Raw genomic sequence first — 25,034 nt, 5'->3', positions numbered from 1 at the left:
CACCATGTGGTTGCTGGGATTTGAACTCAGGACCTCTGAAAAAGCAGTCAGTGCTCTTAACCATTGAGCCACCTCTCCAGCCCCTGGCAGATTTATTCTTATTTTGATATTTTTCTGAGGTAGAGTCTTGTCATATAACCTAGGCTGAACTCAAACACTACATCTTGCCTCAGCCTCCTGATTACTATCACTGTGAGCAGTAACACTTTTCCTGAGAGAGGGTTGTGTTCTAAGGAGGCAGGAGGACTACGGCACAGCCGAAGCTACAACCACCCCTGGAATGTCAGTAGAGCAAGCAGCCTGGCCCAGGAGCATGTGTGAACACCTTGCAAGAGGTAGCCAGCTTCCATGTCCCCAGAATGCTCAGGGATGAAGATGAGGAGGAGGAGGAGGGCAAATGATATGCTAACAAAGGCTAATGTTTGTATGGCATTTTGTTTTGTTTTGTTTGGTTGTTTGTTTGTTTTTGAGACAGGGTCTCACTATGTAGCCCTAGCAGTCTTAGAACTCATTCTGTAGATCAGGCTGCCTCACAGAGATCCTCCAGCCTCTGCATCCTGAGTGCTGGGATTAAAGGCATGTGCCACCAACACCTGGTTGTTCGGTATTTTATTTTATTTTTAGTGTGCCAGGCTCCCAGCAGCTTTATGGGCTAAGCACCATGGTTATCCTCAGCTGACCATGAAGCAATAGTCCTTGTGCCAGGTTCTCCTCCAAGGACCACCGCCAGTTACCTGTTTTGTACGGCGAGGTGCAGGACTGCTGGGGGCACTCCGGGATGGGCCTGGCACAGGGAGGGCCCCCTGTTGTTCCTGAGGAGACTCAAATAGCTCAGCCTTTAGCTCTGGAAACCCATCATAACTGGAGGGGCGGAGACCATGCAGGCAGTTAGCACAGGACTGAGAGCATGGGACATTTGGGCAGGATGATAGAAGACCCTCTTACCAGTACTGAGGAGTAGATTCGCTGCCTTCCAGTACTGGGGGTTCCTCTGGGGGTGTGATAAAGACAGTGAGCTCACTTCCTGAGAGCTCCTCCAGCTCCACTAAGGGCGTTGGCTCAGGCTTCTCCTGCTCTGGGTGGACCTGGACCAGGACAGACGGGAAGAATAAGAGTTAAGATGATGAGCAAGGAAGGGAGCCAGAATGCCCAGAAGATGGCTTCTCCTGGAGACACGCAGTCATAGGGAAGGAGTCCTAGAGATCCATCTGGAGGCGCAGAGTAAGGAATGAAAGCAAACCAACCATGTATGACTGCACAGGTTGTACTGTGCCTGATTCCAGCCAACATTGTCATCACTGACATACACAGTTAGTGGCCTAAGGGTAACAGAGACAAGAAAAGCAGGAGGAACTCACTGGTCAGTTGGTACACACAGAGGGGACAAGGCCCAATACCTTGTCAACACAAGAGTCAAAGAATTCCAGGGCTGCGTGCCGGGTGGAGCCAAAAGAGCATTCCTCGATGAACTGTGAGAACATTTGTGTATGCAGCAGCTGAGAGTACAGCTTGTGGCTTGAGCGTTCCCGGGACTTGAGGAAACCTGAGGGGGTAAGGATGGGTCAGGAATAGGGTTACCATGGTTACCACAGCTCTCTGCTCACAGCCATCTCCTCCCTGCACCCAGCTCTTAGCTCTTGCCATTTAGGATCTATGGCTCTCACAGCGCTCCCATAGAGCAATTCCGCTCTCCAACACTATAGCTCCATGGAGTCCTTTGCATTTGTCTGTTTATATCTACTGCTGCAGACTGGGAATTATCCAAGGGACGTGTCCCTCGTCAGAGCTATACTCATGGCTGCTGCTGGCTACCAGGGTGACTACGTTCATGTTATGCTAAGGGATTCCAGACAGTAGGACACATTCACCCATATACCCTTATTCCCTCCAAAACCAGAGTTGTGGAGAAGGAGCAAGCAATCTACTCCTTCCTCCCAGGCCTCCATGGAGCCCTGCCCCACCCCCACCCCCCCGCACCACACCCTCCCTCGGATCCCTTTTGCAATCCAAAACAGAGGCTCTTTATTTACCCTGAAGGTAGAAAAGGTTGTCAACATCTCGAGACCCCTCAGAGGGGGCCTGCGTGAGAGGGCGAAGGAAGTTCCGGTAGCCTTTGAGCAGACAGGCCATGAAGCGCAGGAAGGCTCCCTGGACTTCCCGTTCCAGGCGAGTCCTGCGGCCACACACTGCCTCATAGTCTGTCAGCAGGAATTCCAGGGAGGCCTCTTCCTCTGGTCCAGTGTAAGCTGGGGAACAACGCGTCGGAGAGTCAAGGGCAGCAACTGCGGGGCTTGTCTCACCCTGTTTTTCACATGAATGTCTCATCTTCATCACCAGCCAAAGATTCACGGTTGGGTACCAGTTTCAAGGTTCACCAGTGGGATGCTCAACCTCCTTGGCAAGCTCAGACATGCTGTTCCCCCACCCCTGCTCCTAGCTTCATTTTATTCCCACCAAATCCAAACTCAGCCACTTCAGAGAAAGTCTATTGCCCCCTGGACCCTCCCTTCAAACTGCAGATTTGAGGCTGACAACAACGTCCACCTCCCAAGCCCACCAGCTTCTCACTCTGGTCCAACTGCTGGTACAGATTTGTCAGTGTGGCCAGCAAAAGCTTGTATGGTCTTCGGGGCAGGGTCCTAGCAGAGAGGGGCTTCTTTTCCTCCTTTCTGAGAGATAACATACAGAGAAAGGATATTGGGGCTTCTACCAAAAGCCCTATGAGCCAATAAAAAACCCCACACATCAGACCTTGGATGTCCATTCTCCTCTAGCCCTCTGATGGTACTTAGCCTCTTACTGGAAGAGCGTGTTGGTATCAAGATCAACACAGATGACGTCAGCAGGTGGGTCATGCAGATCAAAATAACTGGAGTGGATACCCACAATGAAGGGCACAGGGGCACTCAGCACATCTGCCAGCACTAGCGGGCACAGAGGGATGTAGGGGCACTGCCAATGCAGAGGGAAGATCATCTGAAACGTGAAGGGGTGAGAGAACCAGTAAGTATGGGGCACTGGCCTTGGGGAGGAGGGGCCTACTGAAGGAAGCCTTTGAGCTAATCTTGAAGAAAGATCCCGTGTCTGACAACTGTAGCCAGGTAGAAAGACTGAAGACCCTTTCCCTACGGAAGGAAAAGGAGGGGAGCCCAGATTTGGGTGAGGGGCTACCGGAAAAGACAGCAGTTCTGGAAAGCAGACTAGATAACGTGACACTCACTGAGACAAGGGCCTCGCACACACTGGTGAGCAGATCTGGCCGCAGCGAGTGGACCAGCAGTTTGTGCTCTGTGAGCACAGCCAGCAGCAATGTAATAGCCAATTCTGGGCCCAGGTTCTGCAGCAGCTGCAAAAAGCTAGCACCACTGCAGGAAGTAGAAGGATAAAGGGTCACAAGAGACTCTTTCCGAGACACTGGACACAGACCACCAGGGCTAGTCTGCTTGATTCATCTGAGGCCTATGTATCTCCTATTACATCCCATCGAAGCCTCCCCCGACCCTGCCACTGAGGCACATACCTGAGGGGCAGGGGTGAGGAGACAGGTTGACAGAGGAGCAGGTTGTCATAGGGAGACATCTGGGAGAGGAGTCACAGGTCAGGATGTTCATAGCTAGTCCCCACCAACTCCTCTCCTTCCATCCAGCCCAGCCCTAGGCTCACCTCTCACCTGCACTAGGATGCGTGGTCTCTGTGGGGAAGGGAACGGGACGTTGTGAATGAAGTGGGAGATGTGCCTAGGGAGAGAGGAAAAGGGGGAGGTCGACTCTCCAATCTGTCCCCGGTCCCGTCACCCCACACAGTCTTATCTCTTCTAGCCTCAAGATCCTCATTCCTCCCTGAAGCCTACCTCTTGACAGGGACCAGCTTTATACATATGTCTTATGTGATTAGAAAAGAAAACCTTTGCCTGAAATGGAGGCACAAATCTACAACACAATGAATTCCAAGCCAGTCAGGGCTATAGAGTGAGCCCTGCCTCAAAAGTAAGTAAGTAAATGAATGAATGAACGAGCGAACGAAATATATATCTGTTGGACATACACAGGTCTATCTGAAACCCAATTAACAAATGTGGGTTAGATTCCCGGCTCTGCTTACCGCTAGCCAGAAGTTTAAATGGACAAACTATATAACCAGGTACTACGTGACTGTCCCCTAGGTGCTCAGTGTAGCGCCCCAAATTCCATTCTAGTGTCTCCCACTTATCCTCTCTAGTGCTTCATAACCCCCCAGTGTCAGAAGAGCCGTGCTCACGCTTCCAAGGGCAGACGATGGGGGCCTGAGACGGAGTAGCGGTAAAGGAAGGTGAGGAAGGCTCGGAAAGCTGGGAAGGCAGGCCAGCGGGACAGCACAGCTATGGCGCGCCGGCTGCGCACAGCTCGGCCAACCAGAGCCCGGCCCCGTTCCACCGCACTCAGCAGGCCCAACGCCCGTGCCTGCCTCTCTGACAGCCTGGCCCTCGGGAACGCTTCATAGAACTGCAAAGCAGCACCATACACCTGGTGGGGATATAGGGATAATCAGAGGGGCCCCTCTGCATTCTGTGGACCCCTTACCACACCCCACACACCCACCTTATCACCAGCAGCGCCCGTGAGCACAAAGGTGGAGAAGACAGGCACTGGATACTTGGTCTGAGCGGGCCAGCACTCGATAGTGGCCCCCATGGGTAGGCAGAAGACTGGAACTGACTCAGGCAGCGGAAATGCCTCATTGTCTTCCTCCGGGTAGCGGCCCAGCAGCTCTATACCCCAGCCGAGTTAAGAGTACATATTAGGGCGAAAGGTCCATTTGATTCCAGGTAAAGAAACTAGAGTATCCCAAAGAAGGGCTAAGTGGCAAAGGGATGTAAGTTCTAGGGTCACTGAAGTTGCCAGAGGGTGAAAGGGTAGGACATAAAAAGAAGACACTCACCTGCCTCATACACCAGTGTGTTGGCCTTGGCCAGGCCTACCTTGTAGCACAGGTACACTGCTGGGCCCCACTGCCCCAGAAATGACAAGAGATAAGCAGACACGTCACTAACAATGGTTTCTGGATTCATCTTTTCTCTACCACCCTTCAGTTATCTTTTGTCTTCAAAGATGCTCCTAATTCCAGTCCTCCCGCCAAGTCACTTCTGATCTGGCCTGGTGTCAATGGCCTCGACCCCCAAATACCCTTTGTGCCCCATGTCCATACCCTTACACTAGTTCTTCAGGTTTCAGCTCTCAATACCTCAGTACCACTCACCATGCCAGGGTTGAGATTGCGGGGTAACCGGCAGTAAGTATGAGGAGTGCCCTCACCCTTGCTGGGCAGAACCAGGCAGAGGTCAGTGATGCCCAGGGCATGCAGCCCTGCCCCTTCTGCTGCCCGCCGGTACATGAGGTAGGTGCGGGGGTGCCCGGGGCCTGGAGGGGCCAGATTGGCTGAGTGGCTATACGGTGTCGTGTCAAGCACTTGGAACCCAGGCTTGGGTCGTTCCTTCCCTTCATATAACACCCTGGCACAGAGGGTAGAGACATCAAGGGGTCAGGATGGAAAGAGACTTGGATCCTGCCGGATCTGCCTACCTGGTCTCCTAAACCTGCCATGTCCTCTCAGCCTTGTCAAACCCGGGTAGTATAGTCTACCATTTCCTACTTAGGTCTGTCCTCTAGGACCCTTTCAGACAGTAGCCATCCCTTCAACCCATACCTTCCATAGCTCTCAAGAATAAGCACTCAGAACCAACAGGCTCTGCAAAGTTCCTCACACCGGTTACTTCATTTAATATCCTGAGCCAGCCAGAGAGGAGCCACTACCCTCATTTTGTAGATGAGGAAACTGCTGGCCAGCAAGCCGCAGCAAAGGCAGTGAGCCTGTCCTCTTGACCTCTAGCCTATTCCGCTGCATTCCCACATTCCTCCTCTTGACCCATATCCCTACCTCTTCTAGTTCATTCAAAGGTCCCTCCCAGTTTCCTCTAGTGGGTACGTACCCCAGCTCAACCAGGGGGGGCTTGTCACGCCCCCTGCGGTAGCAGATGACTGGTTGAGTTCCACCCAGGAGCCCAGCACTGAGCTCCAAGGGGTGGCCACCCGCAGAAGTCTGAATGCATGTATAGCCCTGGGGCACCTCCTCGCCCAGTGCCCTAGCGACGACTGCCACATCTGTAATAGGTTCAGCTGGCCGGGGAGGGCGCAGGGGCCCGGTAGGCTCGGGACCCCAGGTCTTCTCAGGTATAGGCGCTCCGTTTCCTGCAAGCCCAGCCACCACGAAGTAATCCACCAACCGGGGAGGCCGCTCCTCCGCCATGGCCCCCCCTTCACTCACTGCATCTGGAATGGTCAACCGAGGAAGAGATGGAGCAAGAGAGGCTAATGTTCCCATGGCAACCATAGTGGACCCCCACCTTCTTTCTTCTTCCTAGTTCTTCTAAGGAAAGGATAAATGATCAGCCAATCCTGAACTCTTCCACCTGTGACATCACCAGACTCTCATATCCCACCACAACTCCTTAGAGACCACTAGGTCCTTCCTTCTTAGTGACATCAGCCCTTTTTTCCCAAAGAACCCGAACTCTACTCTAACACACAACTGACATATCGCTCACCTGTTCCTTTAAAGGCCCGCCTCTCCTTGCCCGCTACAATTACATCTCAGAGAGTACAGTACTTTCTGTAATGGTCTGCAGTGACATCATTCACTCTGGCTACCACATCACACCAACTTTTGCTTTGTCAAAGGTCTCTCTGCTCTTGCTCTGATAGCAACACCACAAAAACCTTCTGATGCAGCTAATGTTCTTAAAGCACCCATCCTTTCATTTCATTCACAGATGTCGGGGAAGGCTTGCAAAAACCCAAGATTTAGCTGCTCATCATCAGATTTCAAGTATCCTTTTTGGCCAAGCAGCCAGGACTTCCCCATCTCCAGGATCCTTAGGTGTCTAGTTAGGCACAAAGGGAGTGTAGGAGATAGCTCCAGTCATTCCGTGCCCGTGCCACCCAGCCCCAGACGGAATCGGGGCCACAACAGCCTATTGGTAACTAATCTCACCTGCCTCCATGGCCTGGCCCTGGGGAGCGAAAGCCCCAAGAGTCCTGAGGTGCCCCAGGGTCTGAAGGTGGGAAGAAGCCTGGCGAGTGGCTTGCAGAGGGGCTAGAGGTTGAGAGAGTGCTTCAGAGGGGAAGGGAGGTTACTTCCTGAAATGGCTGCGAAGGGGAAGCTGTAGCTAGCTCAGCATAAGTCAGCCTATGGGTGTGTGGTATCGCTGTGGGGGGGGGGGAATAGTACTGTTTAAGGTGCCAGCACAGCGTCAGACCAACGCAGACCTCCCACTAAGGGTCCTGTGCAAGGCAGGGAAGCTTTTAATGTCTCCGGGATGCACAGTCTATTTAACCTCCCGCTCTTCTTCAGAGAACTAGAGCCAAGCCGACTGTCTTCTCAACCTGGCCTCTGGACACACATGCCCCAACTCAAGCTAAATTTAGCTTGAGCTTCTTCACATCTGAGAGGTGAAGCCAGGAGTCAGCGTCAGCCTCCTGATTTAACTCCAGGACACAGCTCACTCTCTCATCCACTGCAGGCCAATAGTAGTTCTGTGCTCCAAGACAGTAGGCAAAAGCGTTAGATGAGACCCTCTATAGGCAAGTGGGTGGGCCCAGATCAACAGGACTTGTGTATCCAGGCCTTCTCTTATCCAGCCAGGGAAGAGTCCTATAGAATGCAGCCCCTTCTCCCTTGGGGGAAAACAACGGCACTGGAGCCACTTTGGGTCCCAACGCCCACATGCCGAATGACGGGAAGTCGGGGCTAGGGCAGAGGGCGCGCCGCGGAGGAGGTGGCTTAACAAGAGGCCAGAGGGCCGAGAGAAGCGCGCGCAGGGACTGCCGAGGACGTGACGGCAGCAGCGCCAGCAGCCGCGTGACCCAGGCGGGAAGGAGGGGTGCTCTGGCTTGAGCGCCCGCGGGAGCTCCAGGTTGTAGGATGTCGAGCACAGCTAGCTAGCTCTGGGTTGCGCCCTCCCCTCCACTTTCACTTCCCTGGGAGGGAGGAAGCGGAACCAGATGCGCAGCGTAGAACAGCTGGGGACAGTCCCAGGAGCCGCCCGCCCTCCGCCCGCCCTAACCCGCCCGCCGCCCCGCCCGGTCCGGCCCCTACCTGCCTGCCCTGGGACTCCCCAGCCGGCCCGCTGGCGGGTGGCTCTGAGGGCGGGCTGGCGGGCCGGCGGGCGGCCGGGCTGCTATCCAGCTCCGGACATGGCGCACTCGACTTAGGAGCCGCTCGCGCCCGGGCTGAAGGAAGAAGCAGCAGCCGAGGGCGCCGGGCACAGTGGAAGAAGATCTGGGCGGTCCCAGCGTCCCCGCGCGCTGCGCCACGCGGGGACTGCTGCCACACCACACCGCTAGTTCCAGCCGCGCGGTCCTCCCGGCTCCCACGGTGCTGGGGACCCCAAGCTCTTCAGCGCGCCCTGCTTTCTCCACTCATACCCGCCCCCCCCCCCGAAGCCGCGGGCGCCTCCGCTATTCCGCCCCCCCACACACACCCGGGCCCGCGGCCGTGACCCTGGCTAGCGCCGGCCCAACACCCTACCGCCTGCAGTGCGACCCCTGGTGGCTGGGAGGGCCCCCTGCAACCAAGCAGATTCCTTCCACCGGGCGGAAAAAGCAAGACACTGACCCCAGATGGCCCCGAAGTCAGAACCGGTGCTCCTGTCCTGCCCTACCGTCAGATGTGGCCACTGTGCCACAGCGAAGGCCCTGAAGATCTAGACCTGGGAAACCCAGGTGACTCCCCACTTCCACGTTTAGAACCCACTGGCCAGAGCCAGAAACTCTCAGTTCTTCTTTCAAGAAATGACAAGAACATTGAAAAAGAGGAAGAAAGGCGTGAAGCCGAATAGTGGAGGTGTAGCACTCCTTTCACCATGCTGGGTGAAGTCTAACAAGCCTTCGTGGAACATGGTTGTCTCCCAAGGATCTATTACGTGAAACCCAAATGGAGCAGTGGAATGGGTGAATCCACATACAGTCCTCAGAACATGAGATTGCTTAGGCCCCGCCAAACATAAACCACCAAGTAAGCCTGCTAGATCTGCTTCTCTAGAAGCATTGACACTGGGAATAGCCACCTCCAGGAGAGGTGAGGTTTTTTTCTATCAGAAACAACCGTGACCTGGGACAACAGCCTCTCCTTACCCCAGGCTTCAGAAGAGTAACCTGTCAGGCCAGTCAGGGTGCCCCATCCCCATGCTGCAGCGGGCAGGGCCTTAAACAGACACAAGGGCACATGAGGTCAAGTCTGTATTGGCTCTAGGTTATATCCAGTTTGGGGCCTAAATCTGAGGATGGCGCTCCTGCACAAGCACTAAAGTTGAGAGGATTAACGCACACCTGTAGCCCTAGCACTAAGGAAGCCACGGTGCCAGCGGGCTCGTATGACTTCTAGGTAGTCTGAACTATCTAAGAGAAATCCTGCCTCAAAAAACAACAAAAATGCAACACAAAAAGGACCTATGGCACCAAGCCTCCTTAGGTCCCCAGCCAGGTACCAAACAGCCAAGCACACAAAAGGTTTAATAGGATTTTTTATTAACATATAATATATTTAATAAAAAATAATATCCATTCTGGCTCTCTCTTCCATTACAAGGGGAAGAGAAATAGATAGGGGCTGGTAATGCCCACCCCTTCTGAACAAGCCCTCTCTCCAAGATTCCCCTCTACACCTTAATTTCCAACAGGCTCTGACCTCCAGACAGACGGTTTTCAAAGTTACAAGTGCTTTTAGGCCCTCCCATGAACTCCCCCAAGCCCACCCGAGTACAACACTCAGGGGCCACCTGACCAAGCCCCTTTCCTTTCCTCAGTTTTAGGATCCTTCATTCATATTAGAAAAAGGATCTGGGGACGGAGAGTAGTCTCTCCTGGCCAGGGGGAAGGGATGAAAAGACTGATGGGACATGGGACAGGGCCGTGAAGAAGGACGGCAGTAAGGTCCCCTCACTGTAGCCGATCACTACGGAATGAGTCCTCGACAGCAGGGTCGGGCAGCAGGGCACAGGGGTCACTCAGCATGGTTAGTCCTTCCAGGCCCAGTGGCTCCATGCGCAGCTCATCTTCCAGCCCCAGGCCCAGCTCCAACCCAGATGCTGACACCTCAAAGCCAGGCACTCCAGCCAGGGCTGCTGCAATCTCCTTAGAGAAACCTGGGGAAGAGTCTCCTGTGTGTACAAGAGGTGGGTAAGAATCCCAGGCCACACCTCCAGACCCTTCAAGCTCCTATCACAGCAGTGAGGCAGTCAACTCCTCCTGCCAGTCTCCACCAGCATCCACACTCCCTTACCTGTGAGTATGATATTAGGTCCTGAGCCATGGCGGGAACAGTGGGTCAAGTTCTGGTGGTTGAGGACGTGAGGGTCCTGGGGGCCACTCATTGATCCCTCACTCCCTAAAAATCCAGGACCTTCAGAAAAGGCAGGGGGATCCAGCACCAGGCTGGTTGATGGGCTCTGCATGTTGAATTGCTCCAGCTAGAGACACATAGACAGACCTTAAGGAAGTGGGCTTCAGAGCAGGGTGTCCTGCCTAGCTCTGCTGTTTGTCCCCTTTGCCTAGCAAGCCCCATCCACCCAGGAAGAGAGGCAAAGACAGAGGGAAGTGATAGCAAGCAGAGCCAACAGAAGCGAGCACGGGGCCCGAAGAAAGTGTGGGCACCGTACCTGCTGGGCCAGAGCATGTGCATGCCAGGAAGAGAACGGGTCAAGGCAGGAGTCATCAAAGAGCAAGCTGAGCAGAAACAGAAGGGCAGGAGTAGGGGTCAAACACAGGAAGACAGGAGCCCCAAGCTGGCAGTGCTATGTTACCTAGGGGAAAAGGAGGTCTACCCATATCTCCCAATTCAGCGTACCAGTGACCACTCAAGTACCTGACCCACCCTCAGCCCATCCCCCAGCCCCCATTTCAGAGCTATGAGTTTGCATACTCACATTCCCCACGCTGAAGTCATTTATTGGGCGGTGGTAAGGCTGTTGCCCATGTCCACTGGACCCAGGTGGGTACAGTGCCCCATAATGTGGCTGCCTGCCTGGAGGCTGTCCACCTGAGGGCTGCACTAAGCAGGCCTGAGAGGGCAATTGCTGTAGAGACTTTGGGGTGGGTGGATGGGTGGGTATAACTAGACTTGGGGGGCTATATGGGTATGGGGGCAATCGCTGGTCAGTAGGCAGTTTACTGGTATCCAAGGGGACGCCCTGAAAAGGGAGAAAATTTATTCTTTAGTGTGATCCCCCAAAAGAACTCTTAGAGTTCCCCACCTTGTAAGCTGCACCTGTCCTCAATACAAACATAACAATGCTCCAAGCCATGTGTACTGGTGCGACACCTGTAACCTCAGCATTCTGGAGGTAAGAGCACTGTCTCTGCTTGTCTCCCCACTCTCTCCCAAAACCAACACCACTCTAGGCTTCCATGCACATCTCTGGGGTTGGTGGAAATTACACAAAATGCCTATCAAAATGTAGGTGCTCAGTGAGGCTAACCCGGGCAAGGTTAACTCTTAAACCCATTCCATAAGTGACTGTTCCTAAACCCTGGTACCTGACTATCAGTAACTGGTTACTTGTGACAGCTCACGAGAGACTGACTGTTAATGCCACAGTGTGGATGATCACTGCTGTTCTGAGGCCCTGAAGGGGCTTCACAGACCAGAGGGAAGGAGAGGAAGAAGTAGAGGAGATGTGGAGGGCAAAGTGCCTTCCCTGGCATGTCTTCCCTACAGGAGAGGGTACAGATGGAACACAGAACATACATCCAGGAAACAGCCATGGAGTAGGGCAAAGGACGGCAGAGAGGAGGAAAGGAGTAAGGTGAAGGAAGAACAGGAGAAAGATTTGAAAACTTTAGCACAGAGGCAAGTCTGAAAAGAAAAATGAAAAGAAAGCTAGGCCTGGTAGCTTATGCTTTTAATCCAAGCTCTTAGGAGGTAGATGCAGCAAGGATCAGATGTTCCAGGTCAGCCTCAACTATATCCTGAGTTCAAGGCCAGATGAACTACACGAGACACCATCTCCACCATTTGTGTAAACGTTGGGAAATTACTTTCAGTTCAGGCACCAAGTTTTTCATTTATACAGAGAGAAAGGACTGAGCTCTGTGGTCTGAGACTCTCAGGCTCTATGAGTTTTACTGAAGAAGGGGAAATAGGAGAGGGATGAGCCAGAACAGAAGTGATGGGGGATGAGCGGAACTGGCAAAGGAAGGATAAGAACAAAGAAAGGCCAATGGATAAGCTACACTGGCGCCTGTGCTATGCCCGATGCTGAATAATACTCAGTGCATGTTACTGCATCTGATGCTCACAAAACCATGAAACTGCTGAGGCTCAGAGAAGTTCAATAATGTGAACAAAGCCAAGTATCAAGAGGCAGAACTATGGTGTGAAACCAAAAGGTTTAATGCAGAGCTTGTACTCTTAAGCAAAGAAGAGAAAGATAGATACAAGATGGGTTGGGACAGGACAGAGGAATGGAAGGGGATGGATGAGACAGGGGCAGGCACGGGAAGGAGAAGGGAAACATATGTAGGGAAGGTAGCCACGCATACCTGAGTGATGGAAGACAAGGTGGGTGACATTGTTGGCGAAAACTGTTTGGGCAGCTGCTGTTGGGACCTTCTGGCGTCGGCTGGGCCCGCGGGCAAGCTCAGGGGGCTGAGGGGCACACGACGGTGGCGGGGAGAGGCCCCAGGAGTAGAAGCTGGGTAAGGGGGAGCACTCAGGACAGGAGATGAAGTGGACGAAGAGGAAGAGGAGGAGGAAAGGGCTGGGGCACTAAGTGACGGGTGGCCCAGGGAGGTGGTGGGCAGTGCATGGTGGGCCAAGGAGGAGGCAGGCAGTGATGGGTGACTATGGGAGCCCTGGAGCTGGGGTTGAGGACTGCTTAGGGAAGCCTGGAGGTTGGGATTGCTTAGGGAGGACTGCAGGGATGGGTGGCTAAGAGGTGAGTGAAGTCCTGCAGACACAGACAAAAAACCAGAGATGCCAATATTACCAATGGGAACTCAAACCCCTTTCCGACCAGAATGGGTAGCAGTGACCAGACTATGGCAACAAAGGTCCTCCCTACTCTTTCCCTGACCATGAAATTGGCACTACTCATTTGGGGGTTACTGTCCATCTTTTTTTCTAGGAAAAGCCACACCTACCCATTCTTGCTTGGTGAGAATTACAATGAGATATGAGGTGCAGGGTCCGTGGGCAGTCACGGGATCAAGCCTCTGTCCCCTGCAACATTCTAGCCACTCAATAACTTGTGGTCACATGACCAGGACAAGGTAGCCACTCACCTGGTACATCATAGCTGGGGCCCAAGCCCAGACCTCCACTGATGCCCAAATGGGTCATAGTATGGGTCAAATTGGTGGTACTGTTGCCCCCACTCAGGCTGGGATAGACTGTCTCCTCAGGGTCCAGGGGTGTGGGCAGTGGAGGAGGGAAGTGTAGGTTGGTGAGGTCAGGTAGGGAGCCTCCTGTGTTCATGGCAGGTGGGAGGACAGGCACATTAGCAGGCTGGTCAGGAGATGGAAAGATGCTAGGGAGGACAGAAGGAGAGAGACAGGTAGAGAAAAAGTGGTCAGAGAGCAGCAATCAGTCTTTGGTATCTATCGGCTTCCTTCCTCCCCTCCATCTCATTCCAGCTTTAGTGCTGCTTACTTGATTCCAGGGACTTCACAGGATCGAGGTCGAGAGGAAGATGAGGACAACTGAGAAGAGAAGGAAGGGGGTTAGAAACGAGGACAGATCTCAGTGGGAGCCCTGGAGGGCTGTCTCAGGGAAGGAGGAGAGCAGAGAGACAGAGGGAGGTACCTCCGGCAGCCGGTACCTACCTTCTTAGCATCCCAAGGTTTCAGCAGATGCTTGTCATCTACCATGGTCTCCTCAATAGCAGGAACTTGAAAGAGAAAGACGGTGAGGGCAAAGCTGGAGAAGCACCCAGAAAGGTAGGACAAGATGCAGAGGCAGCCAAGAGGAAAGACTGTCCCCTGACCCCATACAAAGTCCCAGACATTTGGCATTTGTTGACCCACAGCTGGAAAGGAACACATACCTTTAGCATCCATCTCACCATCCAGAAAACCTGTATGGGATACAACAGGGGTGGCTGCAGTGCCTACTTATTTGTCTGCTTCAGTAAAAAGCTCCACAGTTACTCCCTGGGGCCACCTACCTCCTCGGCGGCTGGGCAGGACACTGGGAGGTGTGGGGCCTGGATAAGTGTCTTGCGGGTTAGGGTTCATCACACTTGTGTGAAGAGCAGAGTCAGAGCTTGTCCTGTTGGAGGAGCAGAAATGAGTAGCAATAATAGTCTTCCAGATACCAAAACACTGCCCGGCAGTGGGATATTCAAACTGGTCTAGAAAAGGGGATAAAGCAGAGTAGGGCCCCACACAGTACAGGGAAGAGATGTGGACAAGGAAGTCAAGGGCCATCACCTGTTAAGTGCAGATGGCAGTCTAAACAACTGCCCCTTCTCAGCTGGGAGGTTGCCCCAGGGCATCATCCTAGGATAGAGAAGTTATGAGGAGGAAGAAGGCGCTGGCAATGGATGAGAAAGGCATGGGGGTGGGAAAACATATGGCAGCCAGGTTGGATATGGAAAGGCCTTGGTACCCAGTATCGTGCCTCTTTCTGGTCTTCTGATGTCCTTGATCCATAAGCCTCCCACCCCTGCTCAATCTAAGAGATCTGGATACAGAAACTCCTCTCTGCCAAGACAAGCTGAATGGAAATGCTGAAGCCTAGCAAGTTTTCTGGATACAAATATTGGAGCCGAAATGGAGAAAGGAGGGGTTCAAAGACCTGACAGGGTTACAGCATTACACCTGGCATCCACTACTGTGAAAAAGGAGCCATTTTCACCTGCCACCCTGCCACTCTCCTCTCCCTGCCCCCTACACACACCCCAGCTTGGCTACAATTTCATTGGTTCTGCTAGCTGGATTAGGAGGCTTGGCCACTCATGTCAACATGGCCAAGACTGGACTCTGACCACCTACCCTGCTGCCCCGCCCTCCCAGCTTGGCCCTTACAAGAGGAGGTAGCTTTGATAGCTTAGCCTAGTACCTAGCCCACCTCAGCCCCTCTAGAACATGTCAGAGACTGAATAGGTGAGAAATTCTACCTGCTCTGGACTCACCTTCGCCAGCCAGACTCTGGGGGCGGAGATAAGTAGGCAGGGCTATAGGGAGAACTGTCAATGTAGATAGCTATAGTTAAGGAAAAAAGTAGAGAGAACAGATGACAGAATAAGAGAGACATCATGTGGCAATATAAGTAAGTCACATAGTGGCTCATTGCTGTAATCCCAACATAGTGAGATGCTGTGTCTACACACACACACACACACACACACACACACACACACACACCATAAAAACACAAGAACAGAAGGAAAAAAGAAGGACAAGAAACCAGGGTTACATCTCAATGAAGGCCACCTAATTTGTTAGGCCCTGGACCACAAAAATAAGCAAACAATATAACGGAATAAATGCAGACACAGTGGTCTACACTTGTGATCCCAGTACTTAGGAGGCTGTGCCAAGGACGTCACCAAAAGTTTGTACCCTACCTCATTTTTCTGTCAAGTTTCAGAAAATCCCAGACTGCAGAATTAAACCATCTCAAAACAAAACCAACCAACCAAACAAGCAAAAAAGAAAACCAGGCCTGGCACACTCTTTAATCTTAGCACTCAGGAAGCAGAGGAGGAGGATATCTACAAAGTCTACATAGGCCAGCCTGGACAAGCTCCAGGACAACCAGGACTACACAGAGAGATGCTCAGAAAGTCAAGTAAATAAGCAAACAAACAAACAAGCAAGCAAGCAAACAAACAAATAAATAGGGGAAAAAAATCAGGCCAAGCATAGTAGAGGTAGAACCACCTAAGCAAACGGCTGAGTAGGGTTAGGGAGACAAACATGGTGGAGTCTCTAGGAATAAAAGTTCACGACAGAATGAGAAGGGACTCAATCTCCTTGAGACAGGGAGCCCTGCTTTACAATCAAGTGAGCAAAAGTAAGGCCAGCCAGAACCAGCACTGAGGAGGGCACAGCCACAGAAACACCAGGTGCCCATCACAAGAGTCTGTGCTGACACATGGGTTGTAGTCACTTTTCACGACTGGGTAAAAGAACTGGAGAAAGATGAATGCGAGCATATAAAGGAGAAAGCGCCTTCCCTCCGTGAGTCTCCAAAGAGCCCCTTCCTATCATTCCTTTGCCCTTAAATCACTCTTGAAGGATATGTGGCGGGGGTATCGGCGGAGTGGGGACACCATTCTGCGGGCATCTCGTTGTACCCGTTCCACCAACCCATGGTGCCGAGTGCTCCGAGATGAATCCAAAGGTGAGTGAAGGGGGCTCTGCCAAAAGGACAGGTGAATCAGCAGGGGAAGCAGCCTGAGAGCCTACACTCCTCCTTGGCTGGTGTCCACTCACCTGGAACTCAGCCAGGCCACAGCCAATCTGGTTAACATTGGGTAGAGAACCACCATAGTGGGAGCTCCTTGTATAAGCCAGTCGCAGTTTTTGGGCCTGTAACTGAGATAAAAGAGAGAAATGGGTATGTCAAGGAAGGCTGTAAGTACTGTTCCCTTTGGCCATCTCTGCTACCGGAATGCACTGCTGTTTTCTAAGATACCTGCCAGTACAAAGGCAGTGATGGGGAAAAGCAAGACCTGGTACAAACAACCCGCTCCAGCCCCTCTGCAGCTTCCTAATCAATGAGCTCCTACTGCCTGAAAAGCCCAGATGGCCAAGGCCTGTCTCTCCGGAATCCCCACGGAGGCAAGTCACAGATAGAGGGTGGCCTAGTAGGCACTTTCTGCCTTCACTTCCAGACCTGTCCAAGATTATTCAGAAGACGAGAAAACAGGAGTCGATGACAAAGTTTCCTTATTGCCAGTTTCTTTCCTTTACACTCTGAAGATCATAAGATCACCTGCTTCTCCCCCAGCTTTAGAACAAGGTTGCACAGAGAGAGTCCGCACATCCCAAACTATAAAACCCCAAAAGTGATGATGACGATTCTGCTAAAAGAAAGGTAGCCAATCCAAGTATTCTTCTACTGGATGCTAAGAAGACTGAATTGGTAGAGGAGGGAAAGGACACAGTAGCCTATTCCAACTTTGGGCAGGGCCATCTCCTGCCAGTTCGTAGAGATGTCTGCTAAGGAAGTGAGAAAAGAACTCTCAGTTGGCCATAGTGTTAGCCTCTCTCTGTCACACGGACCTCTGTATGAAACATACGTCACTACTGCCAAGGCTCAGACACTGTTCGCAGCCAAACAGAGCTGGGATAAGGGCACGGGGAAGGAAGAGAGTGCTCAAGGAAGGGTAAACTCTGACGCCCAGAACTGACCAGAGCCAGTCTTCTACTCCACACCAGCTCGGTGATGCCAGTGGGCGGTGATGCTGATCTCTGGGCTTAATGAATAGACTCCAAGTCCTCAGTGGTCTATGCCACCCTGGCTGTCTCTGCCTCTAGCACACCCTCCCAGTTAGCCAGGTAGCAATGCAAGCCTTTCACGCCAACCTCAAGATCCTTCTCTCTAGGCGCTGGCCATGTATGGTCACCACATTTTGCCATGCCGCAGAGAAGTTAACCAGCAAAAGAAAACTAGGTAGGAAAGCGCTACTAAGGCACCACAAAGACAGACACCTCAGCCTTTCGTTCCTCACTTGCACATACTAGCTCTGGTCCAGAGCCCAGAGCCTCAAGCTCTCCGCTGGAAATAAACCTCTCTCCTATCTTCTTAACTCTACCCCTACCATAATCAAAAGCTCTTAAAGGGAGCAGTCAATAGTTCATAATCCTCATGGTGGTTAAGAGTAGGTTATAAACACACACACACACACACACACCCCAGATTTGCATCTCTATTTATCTATCTTGAACGCTCATAAACTAGAGCATGTGGTCTCTAGAAAATCAAAGGGCAAACACACACAGGACTCAAAGAGTAGAAGGAGATACACACATAAATACAGTCAGTCAGTCATATATAGAACTAAAGAGCTTTGAAATATGGTACTTATGCTCCATCATCTCCCCTTAGTTTCCTTCAAGCTCTTTATTATGAAAGATACTGCAATATCCCTCACCTGCTGTTTTAAAAATAATTGTGTCCCTAAGTTGGGGCTGCTTACCTGCAAACTCTTGAATGTTCACCCTAATTCCCTCACAACCTGACCTGGGAAGCAAGAAACCAAGGCAGGGGTCAGGGGTGTGCTTCCAAAAACAACTTGTCGGAGGCCCGAAAATTCTTTGTGACATCTCCTAGGAATGAGTATTTCCCACACATACAGGACTCTAGAAAGCATTCCAGACACTGACCCACAGGGAGCACCACCTGCCTAGAAAGTTCAGCACATCCTCAGTCAAAGGACAGGGTGATCCTTTAACCCAATTCGGTGATTCAAAGCTCTACTTTTCCTCACAGGCGCCCAGAGCCATACGCCAAGACCCATACTGTGAGCAATGGTCTTCACCTTGACTCAAGTCAGGAAACCACACGAAATATTTGAAAAAGGAAGCAAAGGGACGGGACACAGGAGGGGACTTCCTGTCCCAATATACCCAGCACAGCCCGATCAAACCACTCGAGGGGCCCTTTCCCCTTGGAACCTAGTGTCCCATAAGAGCACAGGCACTAGTCTGGTGATCACAGACTCAGAAAGGGTCAGAATAGGGACAAGCAAACTATACTCCCAACACATAACCCAAAATTGAGGATGTTTCAGTGGAATACCTGAAAGGACTCGGCTAGGGATAGATAGACAAGGGCCATTCCCCCTGCCGATGGACTTCAGCGGCCCATCTCCTCCTGTGACCCCTGTTTTATATGTAAATAACTCCAACCCAGTCTTTACTACTCCCACAACCTCTCAAGTGTGTTCACCTCTTCCCGGCAAAATTCATCTAACTGACCCTGGGCCCTCACCCCACGCCACCCAGACGGCGGCGCCCGCTGTCCCAGCAGTGTTCCGCCTCCTGCCCTGCGGCTCCCGCCCCCGCCCCGCCTCTCCGCTCCGCGACCCGCTCCTCAGTGATCTGGCTCCCAGGCATGACCCCTTACCCGTGTGGAGCCGATGTCCATCATCACCTCCTCGAAGGCCGCCGTCTCCTCGGCCTGACGCTGCTTCTGCAGCGCGATCTTCTCACTAAACTTGCGTGGATTGGACGCTGAGGCTGTGGCGGAACCCGGCCCGTTCGCCCCTGACGTCGCCATCTTACCCCCGCGTCCGTCCCCGCCACCTTCCCAGTTCCAGCCACGGCCTCCGCCGCGGGCCCGGCCCGGCTCCTTCAGCCTTAGCAGCAGCCGCCGCCGCCTCCGCGAGCCCGGCGGCTTGGCCCCAGCCTAGTCCTGACTCCGGACGCACTGCCTTCTGGGACTTGTAGTTTGTTTACGGGCTTCCTCTACGCCCTCAGCCACGCAGCGAGGGCAGGAAGCGGACATCACTTCCCAGCAGTCGTGTGACCCCGGGAGGCAGGCACGCACACCACCCCTCACCTACTCCCGACGCAGAGCAGGCCGGGAAAGGTAGTTCTACGACAGTCCCGAGCCTACTAACGGGAAAGGGAGAGGGATTCCCCAAGGAAGACGAAGAAAAGACGAGAATGGGAAGGGGTGGAGACAGAAAGGAAGAAGGAAGAGACAAAAGAGAAATTTGGTCATCCTCAGGAAAGGTGAGAAGTGGGGTGAGTGAAAACAAGGATCCTAAATAAACTGTACGCACCTGAGATTCATATCCTCTCCAACTGGCCACAAAACATACACACACACACACACACACACACACACACACACACAGAGAGATACACATACAGAGAATCAAATACCATAGAGGTGTATAGAAACATCTTTTATTTGGGTATCATATCCCAAAACAAGTCAGTTAGTAAAATAGATTCTACAGAGTACAGACTTATACACAGTCCTCCCTCCCCAAAAATAATCCTGGGGGAGGGAGTCTGTCTCCCCCCACCGGACTCCTCAGATATAAAGTTTTGGCAGGTTATTGTTTTTATCTAGGCATGGACCACCATGTCCACTTTCTGTAGTGTCTGGTGTCAGTACTTTTCTCTCACTCCAGACCAGGTCAGCAAACATTTCTGACCCACCTCAAATGGTGGGGCCTAAATAAAAGAGCAAATGGGTCCCCACTGAGGTGCTGGGCAGGCTCCAGCACCTCATCACTGTGCTTTCAGAAAGGGGGCAGGTGAGCAACGCATGGTGCTGCACACCTTTAATCCCAGTGCTCAGGAGGCAGAGGCAGGCAGAGCTCTGAGTTTGAGACCAGGACAACCAGGATTATACAGAGAAACCCTGTCAAGAAAAAAAAAAAAAAAAAAAGCAAACAAAAAACCTAAAGGGTGAGTGGGTGGGTATTTGGCACTTTAACTAAGGTGGCATGGCACCCCTTTAGTCCCATTAGGGAGGCAGAGGCAGGTGGAGCTCTGTAAACTCAAGCTCAGCCTGGTCTACAGAGTCAGTTCCAGGACAGCCAAGGCTACACAGAGAAACCCAAAATGGTGAGGACAGGAGAGGCCAGATAAATTACGAAAACTGGCAGAAACACCATTTGGCACTAGTCCCTTGGTGGAAGACAAGAGAGAAATATAAGAGTAGGAGGGAAGAAAGGAGGAGGGACCATTTCAACCAGCAGAGTGGCAAGACGGGCTAGAACCAACAGAATACTGGCTTTGACTTAGAGCCTCTGTATCTTTATCCCAAAGCAGCTGGATGCCTAACTCAGTTCTTCTGTCAGTTTGTCTCTGAGATGTACTGCCTGGCCTCTGACTGTCCTCCTTCTAATGCCCCTGATCATGTCTGTAGTAACTTGGCTATCTCATATTCTTTGGGTCTGGGGCTAGCCTCTTTTCTGCCCACTTCCATCTCATTATTCATAGTCCAAATGTCCCATCCCTCTCTCTGAGAACTCTTTGGTCCTCACTATTTCCGTTCTCCATTCCTTTCTATTTCCCACAAATTGAGAAGTGTAGGTAGGGAAGACAGGGGCAGCTGATAACCAACCTCCCCTGCCTTTTGTCTTGAAGCACCTTAGATTTGGACAAAGAGAAGGCCAGTGAGCAGGGCAAAGCCTGCTAGAAGCAGAATGACCTTGAGGATCCTCTGCTCAGAAGTGGCCAGTTCCTGGGGTAGGATTTCCAGGAAGGTGATATAGAGGAAGGTGCCAGCTGCCATGCCCTCTAGAACAGATTGGGCCAGCTGGTGCAGAGGCCCAGCTGACTCTGCCAGAGCTGCACCCAACCCAATGCCCAGAGGTGTCATACATGAGAAGAGGATCCCACAGCCAGCCACCACCTGCACACGTAGGTGGCTCTGTAACAGCCGCAGGGACAGGCTGACTGCCAGAATACCCTTGTGGAGCAGCAAAGCTAGGCACAGCTCCATTGCCCGAGCCCTGTCTCGCTGCAACCCTACAGCCAGGCCCTCAAATACTGAGTGCAAGGCTAAGGAGAAGACCAGTACACAGGCACGGAGGGCTGAGGGAGCTGCTGGAGTTCCACCGGCCTGGGGAATTCCTGGTCCATCATGCCAATGTTGGGGCCCACCATTCACTGTGCCCAGTAGAGCCCTTGTCTCTTCCGGATGGGGTGGACTGGACTGCTCCTTGTAAGCCAGTGTGATCTGCTCCATCACCAGGACCAGGAAGAAACCCATGGCCAAGATGAACTCTTGCAAGGGGAACTGAAGCTGTGAACAGAGGTGGCAACAAGAGTTCAGGAAACAAGACAAGGGGAAGAAATCCGATGCAAAGCCTGGTAGAGGCCCTATTATACACATTTGAAGTCCCACACAGACAAGCTCCCTGTGGTCACACTGTGATGAAGACTGTTGACGACACAACCCCAGAACAACACTTAATGGAACAGATAATGGTATCACAAAGTATTACATGCAGACCAACTTTGTCACTAATAATATTTGGGGGTAAATATCTCTGCCATCACTGTCATACATACTGTAAGTAAGCAGCGTCTCTGGCTTCTACCCATCAGATGTGAGTCACACACACAGTATCACCAGTACCAGCACTAAGCTGTGACCACCAAGAATGTCTCCACACATTACCCAGTCAGTGCTTCCTTAGGGTCAAAACTCCCCCAGGCTGAATCATGGATGTACAAGCACACAGTATTGTTACGTGTAAGCATACAAAGGATTACATCTGGGCCTGCCACAAATGTTCACATACAAAGCTATATGCCACAGGGACGTTCACAGTCATATGAAGACAGAGGTGGCTACCCATTTCTACTTCCTCAGTCACAGGGGAGAAAAGATGACTTTGCTGAACACCCGTCTCAGGTTTTCCTAGGCTGAGTTCTTCGGAATGTTGCCCTTTGGGAGGCAGGCAGGGGTTGAGACAGTCTCACAGTGAAGCCCAGACTAGCCAAGAGGAATACTACATAGTCCAAGCTGGCCTCAAACTCCTCCTGATCATCCTGCCTCAGCCTTGCAAGTGCTGGGACTGCGCTACTTCCAACTGTGTAACACATTGCCTTGCCTTGGACCCCATAGCCCACTTTCTTGAGAACATCTGGCCCAGGGAAATTGCTTCCTGCGCTCCCAGATCTGCAGAGATCTGTCTCCAGCTCGCTGGTGATCCCCTGTAACCCAGGAAATTGAAGAGGGAGAACCAAGAGCTTAGAGTAGTCTACAATACATAGCTAGACCCTACTGGAAAAAAGCGCCCTCGCTCGTGTGCATGCAAGTGACCCTATTTAAACTCATTGGAGTCAAGCACTCGTCTTACACACTCACACACACACACACACACACACACACTTACACTCACACTCAAAAGAGAGCTCAGAAAAGGATGATCAGTGGGAGGGGAGCAAGAAATCTAATAGGAGTGAATATAGTTAGGATACTTTATGTGTGTATGAAAATGTAATAATAAAGCCCACTACTATGTGTAATATGTGCAAATAAGAAAAACAAGGAGGGCGGGCAGTGGTAGCACATGCCTTTAATCCCAGCACTCAGGAGGCAGAGGCAGGCTGATTTCTGAGTTCGAGGCCAGAGTTCCAGGACAGCCAGGGTTACACAGAGAAACACTGTCTCGAAAAACAAAAAATAAATAAATAAAAATAAAAAAGAAAAAGAAAAGAAAAATAAGAAAGGGAATGTGGGGTGAGGTAGCACAAACCTTTAATTCAGCACTGGGGAGGTAGAGGCAAGAAGGTCACTGCAAATTTGAGGCAGGTCTACAAAACAAGTGCCAGGCTTACACAGTGAGAACCTGTCTCACAGAAAAGAAAAGGAGAAAAAGAGGAGGGAAGGAGACAGAGAAGGAAGGAGGGACAGACGGATAAATGTATGAAATGTGATTCTTGGAACACTGCTAACTTCCTGGGAAGTGCAATCCAGAGTAGCTCACACACCTGATAAGGCTCCTCACACTATCTCAAGGAGTATAGAGAGGAGTATAGAGAGGTCCAGTATCAGGGAAAGAATGCACAGAAATGGCTGAAAACCATAACTCACAGGCTCACATACTAAGGCCTTCCACAGCCATAAAGTGACCCCTGAAGAGATCTGTATAACCATGTTTGTCTTTTTCTTTTTTGGTTTTTCCAGACAGGGTTTCCCTGTCTAGCCCTGGCTAGAACTTCTGGCTTCCAACTCACAGGCAGTGTGCCACCACCGCCCAGGTCATAGCTCTGTTTTCTATTAGCTATTCCACAATCTACTCTTGGTCACACGTTGAGGGAAGTGCTTACCGTCACATGCAGGGCCTCCAAGGCCTCATCTATGGCAGCCAGGTAGTCAGGCAGCAGGTCCAGGAGACATGTAGCCAAAAAGACTCCTCCTGCGAAGCAGCTGATGAGGCTCAGGGCTTTCTGGCCCGAGGCTAAACAAGAGTAAAGTACAAAAGGGGTTATAACCAAATGAATCCCTTCAAAGTCCCTCTACCCCAACAGAAGCCATGACCACTCCTGCTTTCCCTCCGGAGCAGAGGCGACTCACCTGAAGCTTCCTGGTTAGCACGTGACCTTCGAAGCACACAGACAGGTACCAGGCTGCAGATGAGTGTCAGCAGCAGCAGCAGCACCAGGGCCCCCAGCTTCACCTCCAGCCCCACTGGCACCGAGGGCTCCGATGCGACTGCTTCTGGGCGCCACACCAGGAGCTCTGGCTCCCCCCAGGGCCCCATGGTGGTTGTGATAACTCGGTGACTCTTGGACCTATACAGAGGAGACTAGCATGGGTGGGAATGGTCACAGAGGAAAGAAGGGGTCAAGGAAAAGGGAAGGCTGGTCAGCAGAATGCACTTCCCTCAGCCTAGCCACTTTCTGGCCTTTCCCAGCTGAAGTGACTCATCCACTCCAACATCAGGATTGCATTTCCTCCTTCGAATTTCTCTCTCCCCAAGTTCAGCGAACCATCAAGGAGGAAACTGAGGCACGGGAAGGCCAATATAGATATCACATTACTCTTTCACCTGGAGCCCGCAGGAAATTAGGGGCAGACTCCAGGTAGGACCTGCAGCTGGAGCTGGGGTTCCCTAAGGAAGGCAGACCACTCTCCCTCAGTCTACTAAGTGCATGTAGCAAAGGGAGGTTGGAGCTGAAGAGAAGTCCGGGATGGCTTCACCGATGATCTGAAAGAGGGCGAACTTCGGGGCTGGCTGACTCTCTTTTAACTACCCACTCCCCAGGGCCATTTCCCGGAAATAACAGGTAGTCTCGGCATACAGCCAAAGAGGGGCTCGGGACAAGCTTAGCCCGCACTGGGCGGCGTCTGCAAGACTCGGAGACCAGGTCGGAGGCCGCCAGCGTCGCAGGAAGCAGAAGAATGTTAACACGGAGACCCCAGCTCCCAGCCTGGGAGGCCTCAGAAGCTGCCTCTGACCCTGCGACCAGCGAGGCCTCACTCACCTCCCGAGGGTCTCACTCCATGGCTGTCGCTCGGTTCCGGCCTCGCGTCGGGAATTCCCACCCCCTCCCCACCCCTCTCCCCTCCCCCCC

General features: G+C 52.2%; 3 protein-coding genes across 12 annotated transcripts in view; all 3 read right to left on the bottom strand.

The window, feature by feature from the left end:
• Dennd4b (DENN domain containing 4B) overlaps window positions 1-8,457 on the bottom strand; it is a 15,586-nt gene extending 7,129 nt beyond the window's left edge. The window contains exons 1-15 of one of the 6 annotated variants that reach the window (XM_029537734.1): window positions 8,131-8,457; window positions 5,966-6,305; window positions 5,236-5,488; window positions 4,918-4,987; window positions 4,578-4,747; window positions 4,258-4,502; window positions 3,671-3,737; window positions 3,521-3,579; window positions 3,221-3,365; window positions 2,801-2,976; window positions 2,569-2,669; window positions 2,031-2,246; window positions 1,398-1,543; window positions 946-1,085; window positions 735-861 (exon numbers count right to left, since the gene is read on the bottom strand). In XM_029537734.1, coding sequence (XP_029393594.1) covers window positions 735-861; window positions 946-1,085; window positions 1,398-1,543; window positions 2,031-2,246; window positions 2,569-2,669; window positions 2,801-2,976; window positions 3,221-3,365; window positions 3,521-3,579; window positions 3,671-3,737; window positions 4,258-4,502; window positions 4,578-4,747; window positions 4,918-4,987; window positions 5,236-5,488; window positions 5,966-6,282 — 2,232 coding nt within the window. In that variant the 5' untranslated portion in view covers window positions 6,283-6,305; window positions 8,131-8,457. The other 5 variants (XM_029537732.1, XM_029537733.1, XM_021195453.2 and 2 more) reach the window with 5 other exon arrangements.
• A 1,086-nt stretch (window positions 8,458-9,543) lies between these two features.
• On the bottom strand, window positions 9,544-19,387 carry Crtc2 (CREB regulated transcription coactivator 2). 4 transcript variants are annotated; one of them, XR_003843716.1, is made up of 15 exons: window positions 19,108-19,371; window positions 16,470-16,571; window positions 16,277-16,393; window positions 15,164-15,225; window positions 14,460-14,528; window positions 14,194-14,298; window positions 14,075-14,106; window positions 13,854-13,918; window positions 13,681-13,730; window positions 13,314-13,558; window positions 12,573-12,979; window positions 10,958-11,221; window positions 10,691-10,757; window positions 10,315-10,501; window positions 9,544-10,192 (listed from the first exon to the last, which is right to left on the bottom strand). XR_003843716.1 is itself a non-coding variant. In XM_021195892.2 (14 exons), exons 1-14 carry the CDS (start codon window positions 19,258-19,260, stop codon window positions 9,972-9,974), a joined length of 2,076 nt encoding a protein of 691 aa, XP_021051551.1. In that variant the 5' UTR covers window positions 19,261-19,387; the 3' UTR covers window positions 9,548-9,971. The 4 variants fall into 4 exon arrangements, 3 of the variants coding, with proteins under 3 accessions (XP_021051551.1, XP_029393860.1, XP_029393861.1); XM_021195892.2 differs by lacking the exon at window positions 10,691-10,757 and having other exon boundaries at window positions 9,548-10,192; window positions 14,075-14,104; window positions 14,195-14,298; window positions 19,108-19,387; XM_029538000.1 differs by lacking the exons at window positions 10,691-10,757; window positions 14,460-14,528 and having other exon boundaries at window positions 9,599-10,192.
• A 492-nt stretch (window positions 19,388-19,879) lies between these two features.
• Window positions 19,880-25,006, bottom strand: Slc39a1 (solute carrier family 39 member 1). 2 transcript variants are annotated; one of them, XM_021196339.1, is made up of 4 exons: window positions 24,945-25,006; window positions 24,034-24,251; window positions 23,787-23,917; window positions 19,880-21,750 (listed from the first exon to the last, which is right to left on the bottom strand). In XM_021196339.1, exons 2-4 carry the CDS (start codon window positions 24,218-24,220, stop codon window positions 21,094-21,096), a joined length of 975 nt encoding a protein of 324 aa, XP_021051998.1. In that variant the 5' UTR covers window positions 24,221-24,251; window positions 24,945-25,006; the 3' UTR covers window positions 19,880-21,093. The 2 variants fall into 2 exon arrangements, with proteins under 2 accessions (XP_021051998.1, XP_029394013.1); XM_029538153.1 differs by having other exon boundaries at window positions 20,345-21,750; window positions 24,034-24,265; window positions 24,945-25,004.
• Between the last annotated feature and the right edge of the window lie 28 nt (window positions 25,007-25,034).

The sequence above is a fragment of the Mus pahari genome, chromosome 4 (genome assembly GCF_900095145.1).
Source record: "Mus pahari chromosome 4, PAHARI_EIJ_v1.1, whole genome shotgun sequence".
NCBI classification, from domain to species: domain Eukaryota; kingdom Metazoa; phylum Chordata; class Mammalia; order Rodentia; family Muridae; genus Mus; species Mus pahari.
This window is presented reverse-complemented; position numbering and strand designations above follow the sequence as displayed.

Bases quoted from the DNA above. Each gene is read 5' to 3' on its own strand.
- Slc39a1 (XM_021196339.1), bottom strand. From the start codon at position 24,220: ATGGGGCCCTGGGGGGAGCCAGAGCTCCTGGTGTGGCGCCCAGAAGCA. The intron at 23,918-24,033 runs GTGAGTCGCCTC...ACTCTTGTTTAG, and splicing joins TGCTAACCAGGAAGCTTCAG to CCTCGGGCCAGAAAGCCCTG. The intron at 21,751-23,786 runs GTAAGCACTTCC...CTCTGTTCACAG, and splicing joins TGGAGGCCCTGCATGTGACG to CTTCAGTTCCCCTTGCAAGA.
- Crtc2 (XM_021195892.2), bottom strand. From the start codon at position 19,260: ATGGCGACGTCAGGGGCGAACGGGCCGGGTTCCGCCACAGCCTCAGCG. The intron at 12,980-13,313 runs GTGAGTGGCTAC...CTGTGTCTGCAG, and splicing joins CCCCAGCTATGATGTACCAG to GACTTCACTCACCTCTTAGC. The intron at 11,222-12,572 runs GTATGCGTGGCT...CTCCCTTTTCAG, and splicing joins CCTTGTCTTCCATCACTCAG to GGCGTCCCCTTGGATACCAG.